Here is a 25,237-nt window from a genome sequence, read left to right on the forward strand (position 1 = left end):
GCGCGCTTTCAACGGTACCTGTCAAAAATCGCGCGCTTTTTACAAAAAGAAAAAATATTTTTATTTATTTATAGCGTAGCGTTCCGGATTAAGGAAAATTAAAGTGTATTTTTAGAATAAAAATTAAATAAAAAAATGATTTGTAAAATTTAGAAACGTAAAATAAAATTAGTTAACGTACAAAAGTTCAAATTAAAACATGATTACTAGTTGGAGATAAAACTAGTTTAGAAATATAAAAAATAATTATAATAAAGTACAAAATTATGTTATTCAAATTATAAATAGATAAATAATAGGTAATTAAAGTGAAATCAAGATGACGGCGATGACACCAGGAAAACTTCTATGGCTGACCATAATTCTTGGACATCTATGGTTTAGTTCCAGTGATCTATGCTATGCTCAGTAAGTAATAAATATTATTTTATACCCTTACACATGAATAATATTTGGCTAAAAAAATCAAGACTGTAAAAATATAAATTATTTTTTGGCGACGGGCTTTTCTGTTTCTGACCAATTTTATTGAAAACAGAAAAAATGTACTTAACATTGTGAAATTGTGGGTAGGTGTAAATTACCCGTTCGCGCCAAAACTTGACGTAAACTTGTGACTGATGGATTAAAAAAATATATACTTAGTCAAATTATTAAATGAAAGTCCATTTATCAAAAGGCTCTAATGAATTTTTTCTGTAAAATGACTAGAGAAATATTATAATTTTTTTTTTCCCGAATTTTGACCTATTTTCGTATTTAACTTTGTTTATTTTGGCTTCACGACATAATGAAGATGTAGATAATTCAATTTGGGACCATAATAAGTAATAACAAATTATCTATGCCAAGAATATTTTGCCTGATAGACCGTAAAAACGAATTGCACCCATTTTTCAAGATGGCGGTCGAGGAACAAAAGTCGCTGCCCCACAAACTTGAGTTTAGCTTCACACAAACCCCCTGTTGATATCCAAAAAGTAACATTGCGTCCTGTGCCTTTTACACGCTAAGCACCGAATTTTTTAACATTTTAATGGACCATTAATTTTATAAATTTTACAAAAGTGAACTGCTTTAGAAGTTCTAAGTATTTTTATCTCGAAATATACATCATACGCCTGTTACAACCCTGTAACACACGTAAACATTACAAACGTAAAACAAAAGATTAAAAATGAAATCTGAAATTTACAACTACAAATAGCACTCTAAGTTAGGAATTCAGAACGAGTTTTCCTCAACGCTCATTTCCAAAACCGAATTTCACACGGAAATGCAATTGTATGTAGTTTCAAAACCTCGAAAACATTTTGAAGAACAATTTTGCAGTGAAATGTTATTTTTGCATCATCGTATTGTGTTATATATATACGTTTTCATGTTGTTGAATTTGTCGTTCCTATTGTCTATATATTTTTCGGTAATTATCGCTATATTAATTATTTATTGCAACCAAGTAAAAGTAGCAGTGATTTTTCTTCAAACAATTATAGAAAGTATTTTTTTATAACGACTGCATAAATATATTAAATTCCACAAAGGTTTATAGAACTTGCGTGATTTTTGGTGGATATTTTAGTTTCTGTTTAACCCTTTGAGCCCCACAAGACACAGCCGTTTGCAAGAGAAAAATGCTTTGCAGAACCTTCATGATCGACTTGCGGTGTTTATCGATTAAATGTATGTAGCATGTAAGCTTCTACTAAGTAGGTACCAAATTTTTTTAAAGTACACTTTTCTCTATCATTTAATATACAATATTCTTCTTACCTTTAATTCAATTTTTACTCTGACAACTCGCATGTAAAAAAGATTTAACTTTTCAAAATACGCCACACTAAATCTTTGTATGTCGGATACCCCATTAGGAATTGTAGAGTTTCCATTGTTACAATCCGCGAGCCGGATAATATGGACAATAGGGTTACAATAACGTGAATTTTTGTACAATTCTAAATAGATTTAAGAAAAAAGACATGCTAAATATTATAATCAAAAGATTTTCATCATTATTTTCTAAGTTTACAAAATACTTTTTTTTATTCGATTATTTGATTAACACACTTATTCGCCCTTATATATCTTCAGGGTAAAAAGATCCTAAAATTCCTCGCAGAAAAATACCTTTGAATTCTGTTTAACGGTTTTCAAAAACAATGTCTTCTTTAAACTCTATTAGTATTATAAATTTGAACATAACACAGATAGTTATGATGACGGTATTTCTTGAAGGAGAAGTAATGCGTTTTGTGGTACGACTCCACCGTCGATTCTTCTTTATAATTCTTTTTCGCCAAATCGTTTTTTAGGTAGAAGAAATTCTTTGTACAGAAGAAGATTTTGCGATATTTTCAAGACTAATCTCCACAGATCTACACTCCTGACCTTCCAAGACCTGCTGCCGGATGACCCTCGGTTGTACGACAAGATGAGGCCACCCAAGAAGAACGATCAACCCACCATCGTCAATTTCCACGTCACTGTTATGGGGTTAGACTCCATCGATGAGAACTCTATGGTGAGTATACTATTAACTTCCTGTTTGAACTGTTTCACGGTAGAAATAGTTGAAACCGTGGTATGTCCCTAAACTATACTTTTTGATTCTTTCACCTGCAATTGATTGCTAGTAAAGGTATCACAGGAGCTTATTACTATCATCCAAGTCTAGTCTCTCCGCCTTTTTGAGTAATTCGTCATAACGGACTTGTTAGGCTCTACATATTATAGATAGTATTTTTTATATTATTTGGGTATCAAATGAGTATACTCATAAAGAATTATGAATGAATGAATGAATGAATGTTAGGCTCTACATATTATAGATAGTATTTTTTATATTATTTGGGTATCAAATGAGTATACTCATAAAGAATTATGAATGAATGAATGAATGAATGAATGTTAGGCTCTACATATTATAGATAGTATTTTTTATATTATTTGGGTATCAAATGAGTATACGAACCACCTGGTGGGAAGTACCTGAAGTTTTCTCCGACCAAATTCGATTTGAAATCTATTTGACAACGGCCACAGCCACATTGTTACACACTTTAAAGGTGGTAGAACCCTTTGTGGTTCGACTCCGGCGGCACCACCGCCACACCTATTTCTACATAATAACAGGGGGCCTAGCCAAGTTGACATTCTACAGTCGCTTGCGCTGTAGAAACGCTATAGAAACGCTAAAATGTATGAAATTATCAATGATCACGTGATCAAAATAGCGAAGTAGAAAAGTCGTAGCCAAGTTACACGATAGAATAGAACGCTAGCGATTCTACAATGCTCATGTCATTGCTTTTTTCCATACAAATGACAATCTTTGACAACCTTTCAACAACCTTTTGACTTTTTTTTCAAATTTGTTAGCGAAGCGTATTCTAAGATAAATGTCATAGTGAGCGATCGCGCCGACCCTGTAGAAAACGTAAACGCTAATAAAATGGCGGATATTGTATCAGCTGTTTGTTACTTCACGACGCGCTATCACTGCATTATAGACTTTAATTACTTTTGATCATTTGAAAATGTATACTTTAAATGTGTTGAAATTTGAATATGGCTCTCTATAACTAGGGTACCCTAAAATATTATAGAAATGTATTGCACAGTCGTTTTTCTATTTTAAATTAATAGGAGCATATAATATAATAGATAGATACGATAGAACATAGAGTTATTCCAGTGTTTAAATAAAAATATTGTCTCAGTTTAACTGTTTTATTGCATAATTATTAATGCTTCTCATATTAGCTTTACTTGTAACTAAACCATTTATTTACATCTTAAAAGAAAATATAATATTAATATCTGTATCCTATTTTTCATTATTATCTCCTGATTCAATAGCAATCTCCCTATCTAAGCATAAAGCTAGTGGTTATGAGGTTTCATTTGTTGGCATGGCATGTGTGGTATACACCCAGTGGCATTTTCATTTATAATAATTGCCTCCTTGGAATCCGCTCCTACGATGGAAGAAGATCCTGAGTAGCCCTCCTTTCGATGAGCTTTAAAGTGCGGGTGGAATTCATAAGTTCACTAGCAAGTTCATTGAAGTGTCTTTATATGAACGAGTATATGATTTTAGTTTATTTGTCACTTTCTCTCTCACCGTTGTCTCTGTGGCATAAGCATTTTCGATTGGAAGCGCTGTATGATGTCCAAGTTTGAGTTGGATGCGGTTCCCCCAAAGTTCGGATCCATATGACCATATCGGTTTTAGTATGGATTTGTAGTGGACAAGTTCGTTGCTGAGAGACTTTCGTGCCATGAGCCAGTAAATCTTAACAAGTTGGACGTCCAGATATTTTCCTTTGGGCATACGTATCCTAAATTACAAGTACAAGTAGGTAATTTTATACAAAATACATGCAATCGCTGTAACTGTCATTAGTAATATCGCTATGAACAATTTGTATACTCTTTGTAAACAATCACTAATCACCATAGTTACCGTCCATAAACACATTATTAAGTTTAGTTTTTGCAAATAATTTTAAATAATAAAATACATGTGCTATAAAATATGGTATATTTTTTTATTTATATTATGATGATATATTGTAATATTACTATTAAATAATTAATCATTACCATGTAGCTATTTTGGCTGGTGTAGAAACCAGACGATATTGTATTTGACGCCTAATTGATGTAAATGTGATAGCTAACCATAGACTTATCATATATGTAGAATGATATTAGCTAACGAATAGAATAGAAAACGAATAGAATGCAAAGTTTGTAACATGGCTAGCCCCCCAGTAGTGCTAGGCGCTGATGTGTTCCGGTTTGAAGGGTGTGGTAAGGGAGACAGACTTTTCCGAGGCGTTCCAGCTTAGTCCTCAGGGGTAGCGGCGCATCTGTGGCCGACCTCAGGTTATCTAATCCTATCTGGGGTTGATTACAGATGTCAATGGGCGGCAGTAGCCACTTACCATCAGGTGGACTGCGTGCTCGTCTGCTACTCTTATATTATAAAAAAAAAAAAAAACTTGAAAAGTAAGTCGAAACGCTTCTTGCAAGTATATCCTTCATCATGCACTACTGGTCCTTCATCATGCACTACTGTAACCCATTAGAACACAGTAGCAATAGGTTGGCCTTAAAAGACAACACTCTTCAGTCCTACGCAACGTCATGACATAAGACAACTTAAAAGTTGTTCAGGCTATTCTTTACTAAGTCCGACAAACCCTAATTTCGTCATCAGAATCTTTTTATAAGGATCTCTTTGAACATCCCACACAACATAATCAAGCCAAAACCGTACCGTTACAACGATAATCCAAATATAATCCACAGAAAACGGCAATCTATTAAAACATTCGCTATAAATAGAAGCTCGAAGCATTCTCCGCTGAATCATAAACGGCATGTCGCTTGTTTGCGCTTCCCCTGAAAGCGCCCGTCGAGGCGGATTAGCCTCCGCAAACAACGATCATTATTATAACGAGAGTGATCTTCCTCGGCGGAGTAAAGAATAAAACATTCGTTATCGAGTGTAAGAGCTGCAAAGGTCTGTCGCTGGTTTCGCTGTTAAAATGCCAGAGTTGATCGGTAGAATGCCAAAATAATGACTATATTATGATGTATCTTACAACTAAGTTCTGGTAGAAAACTTTGACATTTTGCTACGGTAGTGTTACGATACGAATTTCTACCTTAAAGTTATTGCTTTCTGAAAATAATACCTAAATATATTATGAGTTCTGGTAGAAGTTCGAAAAAGTGGTAGAAATCTTTAACTTTCGCCCCTAAAGTGCTGCTTTCTGGTCTGAAGGATGTAGTAATACGTTTTCAAATAATTTCATGTTAGTCCTCAGCAGAGACAATGCATCAAAGATCAATTTTAGGTAAGACTTCATATAAAAATTGTTATAAGTAGATGTTGAAGATAATAATTATTTGACATCGGTTAACCTGCAACAGCAGTGATAGCCTAGTGGTTAAGAAACTTGGCCTCTCGATCGAAGGGTCCGAGGTTCAAATCCCAGACCTCTGATTTTTCAAAGTTATGTGCGTATTAGAAATTATTATCACTTGCTAAACGGTGAAGGAAAACATCGTGAGGAAACCTGCATACCTGAGAGATTTATAAAAAAAAATCTCAAAGGTATGTGAAGTGTACCAATACGCATTTGGCCAGCGTGGTGTACTATGGCCTAATCCTTCTCATGAGAGGAGAGTGCCCAGCAGTGGGACAGTAATGGGTTGCTGATGATGATGATGATGAACCTGCTCGCTCGTTTCCATTAGATATATTCGATAGATAAAGATAGATTTAAAAATGGGTTCATTTGTTTTGTGTAAATTAGTTTATTTTACTTTGATAGGATTAATTCTGTTACCTACACGTAGTGATTAATCCGATTAATAACTATTGAAACTGGAGCTTCATCCGTCCGTCGTTGATAGGATGACATCACAACATATAAACTGTTCTGTACATGTACCTATATCTATATATCTTTATATATATAGCGTTTCAATTTGTCCTCTCGCTTGCAGAAATATCAACGTCTTAAGCTCCAAAGCTCTCAGAAAAAGCTCTAATTCTATTTGGCATTAATTACAGATGACCACTTACCACATGAGACAACATACTTTTAATTATTTGCTAGACAATAAAGTTTTGTCAATTCTTTTGACAAAACGGTATAATATTTCTGTACTTTAAAGAGACATTTTGCTGTTAGTCGTTGCACTGAAAGTTTTAATTGAAGTTGAAAATGAATTTGCAGTCCACCTGATGGTAAGTAGTCACTGTCCGTGGACATTTGTGACCAACTTCATATAAATATAACAGGTTTTGCCTAAAGCCGATAACAGATATATTGGCAATGTTCCTGATTGGCATCGCTCTAGAGGACAAAGATTTTCGCCTAATATGCAAGTCAGTCGACATCCATACCCTTGTCACGAAAGGCAAGGAGTGCTTCACACTAGAAATAGATGAGACGATTGTACACGGATGAACCAGTAGTTTCTACCTCTCGAAATTACTAATGATCATGGTCATATCATACGATAACTAGAAAAATAGCTAGCTACGAATACATCATTTCGATGAAACTATGTTAAACCGTTAAAACGTGTCATCGCTACGTTTGCGCGACCGATTTTCTGCTTATCTGGTACATGCAAAACTTTTAACAATGTAAGTTCTGTAACATTTGTTCGTAGACGTATGCAGCCGACATCTTCTTTGCGCAAACTTGGAAGGACTTTCGGCTCAGGCTGCCAGAGAACATGACTTCTGAGTACAGGTAAGCAAAATAAAAATAAAATATCGACTCTACGGATTCGGTTGTTCGATGTTTCTATGGCTTTTCCTTTTTATTGATCGGTCTTTTGTTTCTTGTTGTTATTATGCATGATTTTGAGGAAACCTATTCTAATTATAAGAATGCTCAATACGAGTCGACTGCAATCCTTGTTAGTATCCCGCAAACGTTTATGCACTGCAAATTGGTGGAGGACAACAAAAGCTTCAGATAAAATTTAACAATGTGACTATTTGTACAGGTACTGGACTAATAAATTATATTTATTCGTACATTTATTCAATTGGTTAGGTTAGGTTAGGTTAGGTTAGGTTAGGTTAGGTTTGGTTTTTTCTTTTCTTTTTTTTAAATTGATTTCGAACGGGCTGATGGCGATCGACGTCATTTTTTGATGTTAAGAGCTTAGTTTCTAAAATCGATCGGTAGAGCCGTTTAAAAGTTATTAAAAAAAAAACATTTCAAAAAATTTTTTTTGTAGTTTTTTGAGATTTCTCAAAATCTACCGGTTCGAATCGGATAATAATAAATTGTTTGTCCAGTACCCGTATTAATAATTATAAATTATTCGTACGGTAACCGTATTAATAATTATAAATTGTTCGTACAGTACCTGTATTAATAGACTCAGCCAAAATTTAATGTCTGCTTCCTATCGATAATAACTGGGATCGTTCGTTTACTGTACTCACATAAGCACGAAAGCGCGTGTGAAATTTAGCCACTAGTGATCATCTATCTAACCCTTACCCCGAATCGCTGTAGTAGCATAATACATAGAATTCATCAAAGAGGTGTTGCAACCAGGGAATCAAGTGTATACGCCTCAGGGGGGCAATATTAACCGTGCCATAGTCTTCATACAGAATACAGAGGAATACATACACTATTGCTATGTGCTAGAGAAGTTTTCAAGAAGGTTTACGGCATATAGCAAAAAACGAGACCATCTGATCACAAGACTCTTTAAATGAAATGAAATATGTAGTTTTATTTTTTATACTTAGGCCTACAGAGACACTAACCAATTAAAATTTACCAAGACTACTTAAATCCCTTTCAAAACTTTTTTTTTATAATATAAGAGTAGCAGACGAGCATGCAGTCCACCTGATGGTAAGTGGCTACTGCCGCCCATGGACATCTGTAATAAACCCCAAATAGGATTAGATATTCCTACCTGAGGTCGGCTACAGATGCGCCGCTACCCCTGAGGACTAAGCTGGAATGCCTCGGAAAAGTCTTTCTCCCTTACCACACCCTTCAAACCGGAACACAACCACTAACCTAACCTAACACTGCAGTTATTAGGTAGAAATAGGTAGGTAGAACTTCTCATCATTCCCTAAATTTTCTAATCACCAGGTTACTAGAAGTGGACTGGCTGAAGCACATGTGGCGTCCTGACTCCTTCTTCAAGAACGCCAAGTCCGTGACCTTCCAGACCATGACCATCCCCAACCACTACGTGTGGCTGTACAAGGACAAGACCATCTTGTACATGGTCAAGTTGACCCTGAAGCTCTCCTGCGCCATGAACTTCATCATCTACCCACATGACACCCAGGAGTGCAAGCTGCAGATGGAAAGCTGTGAGTACTCTTTTTACTCCTTATATTCCATGGTCTTGGGTTCAATTCTGGATATGTACTTGTTCTAAAGACGTTTCCGTATTTTTGAGCGTATCTGCAAGAAAACTATTTAGTATTTTCAAAAATTGACGTTCTCACAGATAGCATGTCGGTATAAAATAAGGATCGTGCAGATTTGTACTACGATGCACTAATAAACCCAAAATTAAAAAAAACGTCGAAATTGGTCAAACCGCTTGTAAGGCCTCCGAGGAGGTTTGAAAGTCTGCATATTAACAAGTTTTGGGGCTGACGTCTTAACTTTATTTGTAAATCGCTTGAGATCTCTATAACACTATGCACATTTAAGTCAAAGAATTAATAATCTATCTGCATAGATTGATTATTATTTATGATTTCTTCGCAAAGATCGACATTATCATGTTTAGATTTTTGGTGGACAAAAATAAATAGATTTACTACTAATAATGGGCAATAGAGAGACTCCATGCATACTTATCGGTGTGAAAGATTATAACACCGTAAGTAATATAACAATTAACACATACAAAACTATAAAAAACTTACAAGATAAAAGTGAAACATCGAAACTTGAGAACTCCTAAATAGGTCTCTAAAACGACCTGAAAACGTACAGTAGGGCAATTAAGTTGCATCCAGGCAAAACAAAGTGACTCGTACTCTGCGCAGACAAAAGCGCTGTGCATTCAGAGGCGACTTCCGAAGAGCGCCTCACTTTGCCTTTGTTGCAAGCTGTAGGATACGTGAGGTTTAGAGTAAAGTCACTTCCCTTCAATAACCTTTGTGACACTGTCTATTCTTGGTATTCTTGAGGCTCCAAGTTTCGATAGTATGGTTTTGACTTTGCTGCGATCCTTTATAATTATGTCCCTTCGCTATACAGGAGTCTGAGCCTAATAGGGGTTTGTAGATTTAAAAAAAAAATTAACAAAAAATACAACCGACTTCTATGTCACTACAAAGTAAAAAATAATTGAAATAAATGTTGGTTTAGTATATATTTCTGAAGTCGACGCTCAATATATTTATATTGGATAACGATGTAAACAGCGTGTCTAATATGAGCGCCGACTTCAAAATCGGTCCACTAACGGCGGAGTAATTCGTGTACATACATAAAAAAAAAAAAAGATACCGGCCGAATTGATAACCACCTCCTTTTTGAAGTCGGTTAAAGATTAAAGTACGAGTAACAAAGAAGTTTGCAGTCCAGCTGATAATAAGTGATCACTGCTCGCAATGACAATTAACACTTACCTACGAATCGACTTATAACATGATAGATAAGAGTAAAACTTCGAAACGTCACAACTTTAAATACTTAGATCTTTCTATTCTAAATGGGTCGTTCTAAAAGACCAAAAAACGTACAGTAGGGCAATTAAGTTGCATCCAGGCAAAACAAAGTGACTCGTACTCTGCGCAGACAAAAGCGCTGTGCATTCAGAGACGACTTCCGAAGAGCGCCTCACTTTGCCTTTGTTGCAAGCTGTAGGATACGTGAGGCTTAGAGTAAAGTCACTTCCCTTCAGTAACCTTTGTGACACTGTCTATTCTTGGTATTCTTGAGGCTCCAAGTTTCGATAGTATGGTTTTGACTTTGCTGCGATCCTTTATAATTATGTCCCTTCGCTATACAGGAGTCTGAGCCTAAAAGGGTTTTGTAGGTTTTAAAGATTAAAGTGCGTGTGACAAAGAAGCTTGCAGTCCAGCTGATAATAAGTGATCACTGCTCGCAATGACAATTAACACTTACCTACGAATCGACTTATAACATGATAGATAAGAGTAAAACTTCGAAACGTCACAACTTTAAATACTTAGATCTTTCTATTCTAAATGGGTCGTTCTAAAAGACCAAAAAACGTACAGTAGGGCAATTAAGTTGCATCCAGGCAAAACAAAGTGACTCGTACTCTGCGCAGACAAAAGCGCTGTGCATTCAGAGACGACTTCCGAAGAGCGCCTCACTTTGCCTTTGTTGCGAGCTATAGGATACGTGAGGTTTAGAGTAAAGTCACTTCCCTTCAGTAGCCACCTTTGTGACATTGTCTATTCTTGGTATTCTTGAGGCTTCAAGTTTCAATAAATTTTGTTAAAGCAAATGATCATTTCTATATTGTAGATATAACTTTTACAATTTTGTGTTACTTATTGACTTTCTTGAAAAATAATATTTCCCTAATTGTGACATCACCAAATTGAATGATATAAAATAATAATGAATACTATTTAATATCATTTAAGTTCGGCATCAAAAAGAACCTCTGTTCCAACCTAGGTTCTGTCATAAGCTGAACTCAAATCAGCTTATGACAGAACCTTGGTTCTGATATGGGACTACTTACTTACACATTTCTATAGGCACTGATGACAGCTTCAATATTTTAAAAATACCTAAAAATACGCTCTATCTACACTAATATTATAAAGAGGAAAACTTTGTTTGTTTGCTTGGTTGTAATGAATAGGCTCAAAAACTACTGGACCGATTTTAAAATTCTTTCACCATTCTTAAGCTACATTATCCACGAGTAACATAAGCTATATTTTATATGAAATATATTTGAATAATAGATTTTGATGCGGTACAAAGTTTGCTGGGTCAGCTAGTGTGAGATATTTTTATTAGTATAAACAAAAACATTTCATCTCCATTTATTATTGGTGTTATAAAAAAAAACTTTCGACATTATTTCCATCAAGTGTTTGCACGACCTTCCTACAGAAAGCGGTGACGCGTGTCGTCCACCAATGATAAAAATGTCTTCAGAGTACCCTCACGACTCGTTATTCATTCAGCCGCTAGAGAGCCCTTCAGTCGCGCTACATCGAGCCGACAGACCACTTCAGCGTCTAATTATAATCGGGGTGAGACTTAGGGGTTTGGCTACGGAATATATTTAGAGATTAATGTGGGCTGGAAACGTTGAGTAGACTCAAACAGACTAGATTTTAATGTGAAGTCTATCTTTGGTTATTTTCACGAACGATTTTTATTACGAATTATGTTTAAATCAAAGTAATTTTTGCGTGTCTGACTTGAAAATAACATAAAAACTTTGATTCTAATGAAACGATATAATAATTAAACAAAATAATAATAATTAAAAAATAATAAAAAACACAAAAGGAAGTGGCTTAGCTTTTGCTGACAAAGATTGTGATCCTGTGCAGCGCTGATTTTCAGTCACCCCTTCTCTCTATGGTGTTATCCGGGAGAAAAGGTCCTGGGTTCTGGGTTCCCTTCACTGAGTCCCATTCACTCAACTTTACCTAAACATGAAATCCTTACTTAATATTATAAATCCGAAAGTAACTCTGTCTGTCTGGTTGTCTCTTTTTCACGCCTAAACCACTGAACCGATTTAATTAAATTTTGTACAAAGATAGTCTGAGACCCAAGAAAGGACATAGGATAGTTTTTATCCCGAAAATCCCACGGGAACTAGGGATAGCGATCTAAGATAGATTGATCGGAGAATCGATGTTTTGGACCAAAAAAATCGATTATTTTAATCGATATTAGTAAGGATTGAATCGTAAACTATGCATTTGATCAAGTGATGATCTTTAGCAAAGTTGTTGTCCATGTGCCCACGAAGGTTCCAGAGTTGGTTCGACCAATTTTCGCCACATGATGCCACTATCGTTCCAATGAAGGTACGAATTTTCAGTTTTATGTATGTTAGTATGTCATATTATTTTCTTTTAAACACGGGCGAAGCCGCGGGCTAAAACTAGTAAACAAATAAATAACAAATAAACATTTAACAAACTGTGGACACAAACAACAGAAGAGATGTAGCCCTTGCTTGTGTGCGTTTGTGCGTATTTGTATGTAGCGTATATGCGTATGCGTAGGTATGTGTGTGTAAATGTGTGTTATCAATAATTACTAAAATATTTCTTTAAATTTTAAATTTTAATCTAAGCAGGCTTCAAGTTTTCTGTTGCAAGTAGCTTCTTTAGTAATGCTGTTTTGTATTTTAATTTAAACGCACCTGTCAATTTAATTCTTAAGGAAAGGGTAAATCGTTTCAAATACTTGCATCTGAAAACTTGAAGCAAGTTCTAAGTAAGTAAGGTAAAAACATTTAAAATAACACACCTAGAGGCATACTGGTCCACTGTTATGAGTAGGTACTCAATTACCCAAGACCCAGCACAAAATCTGTGCTAAATCTGTGTGGAAATGGTATGGTGACGAATAGTGGTGTAATGCCAAGCAACTCACGATGACTAGTGATCTCTACAGCCTACCTATAGACACACACCATGAAAATAGTTCCGTGTGAATCTCTATGTGTGATCTCACAGCCTCTGTATTGTAGATATTGAAGTCTAAATCGCATCATACGAATAAATCTGCAACCGCTGCTACAAGAAGAATTTAGGTAAATTTTGCAACGCAATCGAACCTCCTTCAAATTACCTAGGTAACAATAAAATAGCTTAAATGATTTGACTTAATAAATATTTTGCATTAATGATGTAGCTAGAATATTTGAGTACATATTTCACGTGTCTAAATTTACGTGCCGCCCTCCCGAGTCTAAAAGGGAACTGGAGAACCAAAATAAACGATTGAGTGGTCCCTATTAATGGACGGTGGGGCCTTTGCGACATCGAGGCCCCAATCGCGAGGCCCTCATGATCTCGCGATGAAAAGGAGCTGACTTCACAGGCAAACGTCGAGAGTCTTGCCCTACATTTTACGTGGCCCTTGAGAAATCAATTTTCTGTATCGCGCCACAAACTTCACCTATACATCGAGTGGGATGTTTTCTGATGGAGTGCTTTTGTTTGAGGGTAATTCAGGGTCTGCGTCGCCAAATGGCAAGGGATAGCATATTTGATTTTCGATTTTTTTGGCATGACTATTCCCTTCGTGGTATGTTTTTACTGTGGCACTGATTTTTTTTTATATAATATAGTAGCAGACGAGCTTGCAGTCCACCTGAAAGTAAGTGGCTCATGCCGCCCATGGACATATGTAATCAACCCCAGATAGGATAGATATACCTACCTGAGGTCGGCCACAGATGCGCCGCTACCCCTGAGGACTAAGCTGAAAGGCCTCGAAAAAGTATGTCTCCCTTACCAGAACTTTCAAAACGGAACACAGCAGCGCCTAACACCGCTGTTATTAGGCAGAAATAGGTGTGGCGGTGGTGCCGCCGGTGTTGAACCACAAGGGGTTCTACCATCTTCAGAATATACTCTAATTTTGCACTACAGCTGTAGTCCTTCAAGAATTAGTCAGTAGTCGACGACTATAAGCTATTTGCAGTTTGCAATGACCATAACAATCTATCCAATTTGTCTATCTATCTAATAAGTAAAAATTCTCAAATTACCGTTACGGAGTAACGTTTTTTTTTTTCTCTTTAATAAGGAGCTTAATCACGTTGCGATTATGTCACTCCGTAGTATGATTACAAAGTAGTTACAAACAAAATAACATCTAAAAAACTTAACCTGACAAATTTGACAATTCGTATAGTTTGATTAACAATTTTATACTTTGAGAATGGGGATTTTCCAAAATAATATTACAATCAGCAAAGAATTTAAAATATACTGACACTTTTCTGTACGGAAGGCGGCGTTACGGACACATCCAACAAGACGTGCATTAAGTCCTCTGGTACACCGTAATGGTCGCAGTTTGGTGATGAGACTTTCCTCATTAGGTATGCAAACTTTCTTGATGGAATATGTCCAGAACGAAACTTCATAATCGTTATTATCGTCATAGTCCTTGCTTCCAAATAATCTTCGGAGTAACGTTAATTTGACATTTTTGCATCGCCTCTATCCTTATAACAAGGTTTATTCTATAAACCACCTAGGGACTTCGTTTCTAATTTCCTTCACTCCTTTATTTTTATATAGGTACCTACCACTATTTACCTCACACCATTTGGGAGATATAAACATATCTACCTATAACTACTAAAGTACACATTTAGGTATGCAAAGCGAGGCCTCATCAAATCTTTTATGATTCGCGTCATTACGGCGCAGTAATTGAAACGGAAGTTCCCGTTACTGGGATAGGTTGTAAAGGAAGGAACTTTTTGTGGTTTTTAATGAGATTTCCGGTACGAGTATTCATGATATAAGTAGGTACGTACATAGAGCGATAGCGCTGTTTGACGGTGTTGTCGATTAAAGTGGAAAGTTTCTTTATATAATACAATATAGGAGTACTAAAAGAGCACGCACCTGACATCTGTCATCAACCCTAGATAAGATTAGATTTCGACCTGAGGTCATCAAAGATGCGCCGGCACTCTTGATGTAAGCTGAAATTCCTCGGAGAGTATGTGTCCTAGGAGTTACAGACGAGCACCTGGTGGTAAGTGGCTACTGCCGCCTATGGACATCTGTAATCAACCCCAGATAAGATTAGATTTGTACCTAAGGTCGCCATAGATGCACAGCTACCCCTGATGACTAAGCTGGAATGCCACGGAAAGTATAAACTCCTCCCTCCCTTAACACATACTTCAAGCCAATACAAATCAGCGCTTAACACTGCTGTTATTAGGCAGAATTATATGTGTTGTATAACACTTGTATCACATAAGATTAATTTACTAAGTTCATATGTTTATCAAAAAATATTGAAAACGCCTAGCTTAAAACTCATACCTTTAATATTTTTAATTTCTTTGCCATGCTTATTGAAAAGGGTCTGGTAAACTGGTATTAAAAATTGCCTGTATTTATCAACCCTTCAAATAAGAAAATAGCATCTGAATAATTCGTATCTAATAATAACTTAATGTGCATAAGAAGCTTATATAAAAACATTTAGTGATTAACCATCCAACATGCGGTCGAGGTCCGGTCGATTTTTAAAAATCAATCTTTCCAATGACTTGTCTACCAAAGACAATAATTGAGACTTGAGAACTAGTGTTACTAGAGATTGTCAAATTTCGATCTTTGATAGGCAAAGTTTGGATAGATTGAATTTTATAAACGGGATTTACTTTGTAGATTAATTCTGATCGCTTCATTAAACGACATTGTCATCAATCAAAGCAGAATTAGGTCAAATAGGTATCACATCTATGATGCGAAGAATAAACTGTAAAAAGGTAACAGCCTGTCATCTGCGCTAATGAACGCCTAAGTATGAACATTTTTCAAATATTTTCAACCCCAATTTTTATAATATATTCTAACATAGTTTAGCATATAGGTTTTATACTTTAATCACCTCTAAATACGTTAGCTTTATATATATATTTCTTATGTGCGTGTGTATGTCACTGAACTTCTCCTAAACGACTGGACTAATTTTGATGAAATTTGTTGTGTGTGTTCAAGGGGACTTGAGAATGGTTTAGATTCACAATTTAGTCCGTGGGAAAAGGTTTTTTAATTAATTTTTTATTCGTAAGTAGTTATAAAATCGGAAACTATGCATTTGATCAAGAGATGATCTTTAGCAAAGTTGTTGTCCAAGAGCCCACGAGGGTTTGGGAGTTGGTAAGACCAATTTTCGACAGATGGCACCACTGTCATTCCAATGCAGATACAAATTTTCCGTTTTATGTATGTCATATTATTTCTTTAAAATGCGGGCGAAGCCGCGGGCACTACTAGTCTCCATATATATTACCTAGGCGTAAGCGACACTTTAGTGTTCTTTGATTGTTTGTGAATCTATACCTGAAATGGATGTTGGTATATAGTACCTATAAGGGACGCTCGCTGACACAATAAAGTATTGTCCAGTACTCAAACACTGGCCGAACCATTAATAAGCTGGCAAACTTTTATATTCACCCACAGTTTACAGCTCTTTGATGCTCCCACAGCTGTGTGTGTAGTGCTGTGTTATATAGGATATAGGCAAGACAAGTTTTTAAACAAATTGAATCAACATCTGTAATTACGCAGATATGTCCTAAGTACAAAAATGATTTTTTTTTTTTTTTTATAATATAAGAGTAGCAGACGAGCATGCAGTCCACCTGATGGTAAGTGGCTACTACCGCCCATGGACATCTGTAATCAACCCCAGATAGGATTAAGTATTCCTACCTGAGGTCGGCCACAGATGCGCCGCTACTCCTGAGGACTAAGCTGGAACGCCTCGGAAAAGTCTGTCTCCCTTACCACACCCTTCAAACCGGAACACAGCAGCGCCTAACACTGCTGTTATTAGGTAGAAATAGGTGTGGCGGTGGTGCCGCCGGAGTCGAACCACAAAGGGTTCTACCACCTTGAAATGAAACAAACGTAGTTGAACTCTTCTTGATTCCAATTGGCTTTATCACAACACCTATTTCTACGTAGATCTGTTAATTGTTTTCTTGTTTGAATGGTTTGGTCCTAAAGAAACCAACTTAAATGTTTCGTACATTGTAACTTGCTTGTTAAGGTTGCAATGCATTTGTGGCTCCTAACTTATCATCATGTGGTCTGCTTGCTCTTTGACACATCAGATCCAAAAAAAAACAGAGCTAACACGTGTCCTTCTTTGGGGTAATAAATGAAATATTTTTTAAACATTTAATCAAATTTTAACTGAGGAAACGATCATTAAACAAAAATAAATACTACAAATAAATTATGTGTTACATTGGCGTGTGTAATTTCGTGCCACGCTAAAAATATGTGTTACATCGGAACCCACACTAAAAATTATCTGTTTTCCCAAACGCACCAAAATATGAATAATTATTATTTATTTTCAATCTACTTTTAGAAGATGACATTTAGTGCACAAACGTTGTAAATTGAGTCCAATAGCAAACTGGAGAGGCTGGTCAAGTTTGACGCCGATAACTATTGACTTTCAGAGACACTACAAAAACGGTGTCGAGGATAAAATTATAGAGATGCTCTGCATTAGAGCTCTGCCCAATCGATACCGTCAATGTCATGTTATAAATCTGTCAGTATATAAAGCTTTTTATATACCTACCATTGCGTTCAGAGTTACTTCCTTACAGTCCGTTAAAGTTGTGTTTTCTGTGCTGTTTCGCAATAGAGCACGTAGGTCTGATGGTCAGTGGTCACTGCCGCCCGTGGACATCTGTAAGTAACTCCATGTAAAATAGGCCAATGACAGTTACGTTGCCACTTTTGAGGACTAAGGGCTCGAACACAAAACTGCGATGCGACGCGATGCGAATTCGCAACGCAGAAAATTGCGATGCGAATTGCTGCGATGCGATATCGTGCGGCGTAGCGTCTCTCAGGGTGACCAACAACAACAACCACTGTGCGATGCGAATCAATTCGCAAGTTCTTGCGATGCGTCGAGGGAGCTCGCAGATTTTTGCGATGCGACGTCGCATCGCAGTTTTGTGTACGAACCCTAAGATAGTCGCCTCCATGGATATATTATCCTACTGAATATGTCTATGGTCGCCTCATGGATAAATAGGCCGTCGCCCGTCATCCACACCCTTCCACTGAAACGCAAGAAGTGCTCTATGTTAAAAATTTAAATAAAAATAGTTTTTTTTCTTTCTCTTTTTTCGGTGAAATTATTTGTCAATCACTGTTGAGGTCTAATTTGGAATGTCTCATTAAAATTTATATTAAAATATCCTTTTTTATCCGCACTTGACACAGTTATCTTTCCATAACTCTAGATCTATTCTAGAGCATTGTCTTAAACAAATTGTTGGGGAATATAAATATTACAAAATGTCTATCGTACCACTCTATTAATCAAATTTAATATCTACATAGAAGTTATGCCATTTCATTCGAATCGATCTACCTTCGAAAATACACAGATATTCACAGTTCTTTAAATAGAAACATTGAAACGACGGATTCGTGCTTAGAACAGAGTTTATTTTTTCACCGCAATTACAGTAATAAGCAGACGTTTCATTCTGTGCTTTTAATTTAGCTGTCGTGGCTTTTTGAGTTCTCGGGGTCTAATTGGAAAATCTTCAAAGTCTAAAAGAACTTGGTTAATGATTATGAGTTGAATATCTAGGAACAAATGAAAAAATATTTACTTAAAAATTATAAGCACGGTTGCGTCTGAACACGGCCTTCGGATATTATGAGTTGGGATTTACAGTTTTAAAAATAAAATAAAATAATTTGCTGACCTCTTTTCTTGATATTCCTTCTTACTTCGATGTCCTCCTCGTTAACCCTTTTATAGGCACGCCAGGTGGTGAATCCCGTGGATATCCTCTCAGGCCATAGTCCACCACAATGACCAAGTGCTGATTGATACTTACTTCATAAACATCTAAGAACTTTTTTTAAATTCTTACATAACGTTTTCTGAATCGTTAAAAGAATTAATGATTATTATTATTTATTTTTTATAATATAAGAGTAGCAGACGAGCATGCAGTCCACCTGATGGTAAGTGGCTACTGCCGCCCATGGACATCTGTAATCAACCCCAGATAGGATTAGATACTCCTACCTGAGGTCGGCCACAGATGCCCCGCTACCCCTGAGGAATAAGCTGGAACGCCTCGGAAAAGTATGTCTCCCTTACCAAACCTTCAAACCAGAACACAGCAGCGCCTAACACTGCTGTTATTAGGTAGAAATAGGTGTGGCGGTGGTGCCGCCGGAGTCGAACCACAAAGGGTTCTACCACCTTCAAAAATACGGAGGATACCAACTGACTTTCCATTCTATGAGGCGACCATTTCGATCTTCAGGAGTGGCAACGCATTTGTAGTCGGCGAGTAGAACCTGAAACTGATTATAGGTATCCATGAGCGACAGTACATGGACAACACTTGACTTCAGTCAGACTACAACCTCATGCTTCTTCAATTTAATAAAAATAAGGTTAATATGGGCTAGTCGATGAATAAATCTCCTGTGGCACAATAATAATATCTGCAATTTGTTCTTCCAGTGTCCCACACGACGGACGACCTGATCTTCCAGTGGGACCCTGAAGTGCCGCTCGTCGTGGACGAGAACATCGAGCTGCCGCAACTGGAGTTGGTGCAGAACAGGACTGCGGATTGCACCCAGGTCTATTCAACTGGTGAGAATCTAGACTATCCTTATTCTTCTTCTTCGACGTCTTCAACTATACTCAAAAGTAAAATTACAGACGATTTCTCTCCCATGGATCTTTTCCTAATATTAATAGAGTTGAGGTCATGTTTATGATGTTTCAAAGATGGTAGAACCCGTTGTGGTAAGACTATGATTTTATCTGAGATTGTTTATTCGGTGTCCATAGGCGCCAATGGTTATTTACCATCGGATAGATTGCATGCTCGCATGCTAGTACTATATTATATATTTATAGACTTTATCTTTCAAAACATTATTTTCCTTATTGTTTTCTTTAACCGATTTGTATGTAACTGCTGAAATGAACCGTCTAGGATTTGGTCCCCGACGAATGTCGTTTGCAATTTTAGAGACGCAAGTTGAAATCATAAATATACATTTTACAAAACCCTAAAATTGTAGGCCTAGAAAATTCCAAAGCATTGTTTAAGCAATATTAGTCATAAAATATGGCTATTTATCAGGCATTCTTATGAGCTTGTCAGATAAGTGATTAGCGTGGGTTTAGCTGGAGACGTAATCTATACTGACGTCTCAAAAAGTAACAATGATAAAGTAAAATTTACACTTTGCTTTCCTTTTCTTCTTTTATTGTAAAATGATTTATTTATTTAACAATACAATAAGAAAGTACACTTTTATCGGTATGAAGTAAAAAGTATAAATAACACATAGTTTGACTGACATAAATGACCTTTTTTTTAGATTTTTCTTAGAGTTTACAGCCAACGTCGACGTTTTCTTTTTGACTATTTATCTTAACATAATTTTGCCTATATTTACTCTCTTAGCTTTGAAAATATTACCAGTTTTTAGGGCGGCAGGGGCAATCTAGAGCCCAGGGATGATCTCGCGCCTCTGCCACCGCAGGGCCTATCTCGGGAATTGTCCCTGCTTGTCACATCACAATTAAAGTGGCAATTAAGGTCATTCCCACCCTTACATCGCAGATTGCCCCTGCGGCAGGTGTGTGAATAGCCCGCTTTAGATCCTTTAAATCCATAACCTGGTGATCTTCGAACAAAAATTTGTAGCTCAAGGTGAAGTGGCGACCAAACATGAAAGCCGCAGAAACGCAAATATCAGATTAACGACTTCATGTTCCACTTTTATCCAAAAATTTCCATGATAAATATAACGAGTTTGCGATTAGGTCTTTTGAGGATTTAAAATTAAATATTATTTATGACTTTCTAGATTTTCGTTTGGACAAGGTCTTATCCTTATCAAACTTTAGATGTGCTAAGTAATTATTAAACGTAAAGTATTGGGATTCCTTAATTGTATTATTTTTACTGTTGGTAGACTTAGAAATAATAATAGAAATCTAAATTTATTTTTAAAATGTCACTCTGATTAAAAAGCAGACGGAAATACACAACAACGACTTTGATTTATGAGTAGGTATGCATGTGCGAGGATCGAATCTGGCGGTTTTTAAAATATCATCTAGAATGATCTACTCTAGCAAAAAGATCGTTGACAAGAACACGATGATACAGGTAGACTGTTTGTTTAACAATCCAATTCAGTTCTCCCTTCTTACTAATTTGTCCATTTTTTTCAGGAAATTTCACCTGCCTGGAAGTTATCTTCAAGCTGAAGCGACGTCTTGGCTACCACTTGTTCAACACCTACATACCCACCTGCCTTATCGTCATTATGTCTGTGAGTACCTACATTGTTATCAGTTGCTAATCACCGAGTATAAATTTTTCACTAATCCGCTGTAGTGCGTATGTTAGGAATTATGGAACAAACAATATTTGAGCATTCGCAATTTGAGGTCATTTAACTGTGATACGCATGGCGTAGCATCGTGTAAGGACTATATCACAATAAACATAATGGAAAATCTATTTGTGCTACTGTTACTACGCATTTGGGATCAGTAGAATTTAGATTTAATAAACCATAGGATAGGATAGGTTAGGATAGCTACTATAACAGTCCTGTTCTAGACTTCAGACACATGAAGAATTCTGAAGAATAAGTTTTTTCATAATCTACCTACATCACGCTCAACCTTAATGTTCATCAACTTCTAATAAAAATATAATTTCCAGAAATCACATAAGTAACTTCGAAAAATCAGAAGCAGACAAAGCTCATGAATTACTTGAAGTTTGCTTCTTTTACTTAATAAACTATTTTTATGGAAACTTTTCCTTATCCAGTGGGTGTCATTCTGGATCAAGCCGGACGCAGCGCCTGCCAGGGTGACCCTGGGCGTCACCTCACTCCTGACGCTGTCCACGCAGCACGCCAAGTCCCAAGCCCAGCTACCACCGGTCTCCTATCTAAAAGCAGTGGACGCTTTCATGTCGGTTTGTACTGTGTACGTATCACCACTTTTTCCTTTATCTGCTACCATCAATTTAAGATTCATTATGATTTTCAGGTTTATTTTACTGTTTTGGAAATTTTATTTTATCTTTACTCAAGAAAAAAGTAGGCGTGCACCATTGAAACAAATTAATCATCTGTTATGGAAAATATGAAACTTGCATAATGTTTCTTAACTTAATTTAGCTCTTAAATTATCAAATTTTGTTGATAGAGATGTTTAAAAAAATAGCTAGGCCTATGGATAACCATTTGCTCCCATTAAGTTCAAGAAAAAGTAGAATAGTTAAATACTAATTATTATCTTCTTCAAGATTCGTGTTCATGGCTCTGATGGAGTACTGCTTGGTGAATATAATCCTGGACGACGGAGTAGGCAAGCCCAAGGTAAAGGTAAAAATTATTTAAAGATAAGTGTATTTACTTTATCGTTCTTACTTATTAGCAGAGAATCTAGACGGAGAAGACTCAATAGGCTTAGACAAGCGTAAGTTGACGGAGGAAAACCAAGGGCCAAGAATGGATGGTTTCTATTAACGAGTTTCATCCAATTCCACTTACCCGTGGAACAGCGTGGTGGAAGCTCCAGTTCCCCAGTGGAGAGGTGGATCCGTCGCTAGGACGTTCGGGTTTTAGAAATGTGGTACAGGCAAGCCCAGACTTACAATAAAAATAGCAGCATATCTAAGGAATCGGCTATGCCGTTCTTAGCGTTGATATTGCCTAGGCTGAACAAAATTATAGGCTCAGATATCAATTGAACGCTGTTTTAGATGCTTTCAACTTAAAAATAATATTAAAGCTGCTTTTAGAAGTTTTAGGTTTTGAGACATGGTTTTCTGTCTGAAGTTACCTTATTTAGTTTAGGCTAATACTTAGACTGAGAAGAAGTAGTTTGTGTTAAGTTCAAGGGCTTACAGAAGTTATTTATAGAAGGCAGTATAGATTCAGAAACTAAACAGTTGCTAGAATACGCAATAGGGATATTAATTAGATCTATAGTTTAGGATAACCTCCTGATTATTTACAAGATGAAACATGCCAAAATAGTAAATTATGTGTCCAGTTGGATTATCTAAAACAATATCTAAATTAACCTTCATAAAAGTTTTCTCCCGATTTCCCATCAATCCTTTCTTAACACAAATGTCATATTACTTATTCAAGTTCACCTCATGGTCTCGTCATCTCAATGGCCGGGTAATTGAACATTGTAATTTGTAACAGACAAAGCAATTCTATGTCTTTTCCAATAATTCTCTAAATACACCTATTTCCTGCAGTTCGTGTACTGCACCAGCATTTTTTGCTGCTGATACAATCCTACTTAGAAATCCATCTTCCTATTTGACGCTAATACCATTTACACATCTTTATCCAAGTAACAGACAGTAGTGTTACCCCAACAAAGTCTAAAATTTTTGTTAATCAACACCATTTTCCAGGAACCAGCGGAAGCAGCGAAAGCACGGATGCGCGCTATCAACGTGGACCGTTTCTCTCGCGTCTTCTTTCCTCTTCTCTTCTCTGTGCTCAACGCCACCTACTGGATTCAATTCGCGCAATACATCTGACTGCTCGATACTCTGTTCCTTACTTCTATCGTTAATAGATTTTTCTTCTGCTGCTAGATACAATGTTCTTCCAGTCAATTTAGGGATAGGCTTCGATAAATAGATATTGTACATGGATTAGTTTTTAAAATTGAAAAGGGAAGGTTTAATCATCAAAAGTATGGAATGGAAGCTATTTAAATTGTATGGATTGTAATTGATGAGAACAATGGTAATAGTAAAATAATTTGGTGCAGATTTCCTTTTCCCCAGCTGTAGTGATTTGACCTTCCAATTTCATAATTCTGCTGTAACTTATTGTATAGAATAGTAGAATTAGGTATTACAAACTATTATATTCTATGCTCATTGTATTATATAACAATTTTGCCATATAACTAAGCTGTTATCTGAACTAAGTAATATAATTATGATAGGGTATCTTAGATGTTTATTACGATAATCTAAAAATGCAAGCCAAAGGAATTTAAATCGAGTTGCTATGGTAATTTCTAGGGTAACAGAGTGAGTGAAATTATTATTTTAATAATAATTAAATAAGCAATTCAACATGAATGCCTTAAAATACTCAATATTGTTTAATGTTGTCGAACGAAATTGCTGATCAAAGAATCTGTATAGAAATATAGTAAATCAATTGAAAAAATGGACAAACCTTCATTGTCATAATAGGAAATATTAGAAACCATCTAAATAATAAAATGCAAGCTTCCTTATAAACATTTAGAATACGAAACTTGTTGAAAAATTGATTTCAGCCTCTACATTGTTCTACAATTGTTCTTGTTTTAATTCATCTGCTTTGAGGATGCAGTAAAATATTGTGAGGAAAGCTATATGCCAGAGAGTTCTTCATAAAGTTCTCAAACGTATGTTAAGACTTCCAATCTATCCATGGACAGCATGCTAGCCAATGGCCAAATACCAATAAACCCTTCTCATCCTGATAAAAAACACAAACACGGCATACCTCACAGTTAAACAGTAGAAAGATGAAAAGCAGCAAATTCAGTTATATATGACAAAATATCTACATCAGAATCAGCATAGTCGTATTCTACATCAAATTTTTCATTATCATATCTCTTTATTTACGTACGAGTATTTAACTAAATACATAACAATTACATATTTAAAATTATTTCCGAATACAATAAAGTTTTAAACATAGAAGATATGTTATATTTTTTGATAAAGTTACGTATTGTGTTATCGCTAGATTTAAATGATTGTTAGATTATATTATAGGCATTTACTTTAACTATTGTACGGTGTACCTGATTCTGTAATAATAATTTTCATAGTGCCATAAAAGTAGAATTTTATTGACATTAGTATTGTTTTTGTTTTATTAAAATTGAAG

The 25,237-nt window shown here is 36.0% G+C and overlaps 1 protein-coding gene across 1 annotated transcript; it reads left to right on the forward strand.

Annotated features, from left to right (window-relative positions):
- Positions 1-7: 7 nt before the first annotated feature.
- On the forward strand, positions 8-24,499 carry LOC140754841 (glycine receptor subunit alpha-2). Its single transcript, XM_073089979.1, has 9 exons — positions 8-408; positions 2,374-2,521; positions 7,198-7,280; positions 8,661-8,887; positions 19,785-19,919; positions 21,522-21,622; positions 22,132-22,292; positions 22,615-22,687; positions 23,746-24,499. Exons 1-9 carry the CDS (start codon positions 320-322, stop codon positions 23,872-23,874), a joined length of 1,146 nt encoding a protein of 381 aa, XP_072946080.1. The 5' UTR covers positions 8-319; the 3' UTR covers positions 23,875-24,499.
- Positions 24,500-25,237: the final 738 nt, after the last annotated feature.

This window comes from Epargyreus clarus, unplaced genomic scaffold (assembly GCF_041222505.1).
Source record: "Epargyreus clarus isolate Ecla_fem2 unplaced genomic scaffold, WU_Ecla_fem_2.2 ptg000031l, whole genome shotgun sequence".
Lineage (NCBI taxonomy): Eukaryota > Metazoa > Arthropoda > Insecta > Lepidoptera > Hesperiidae > Epargyreus > Epargyreus clarus.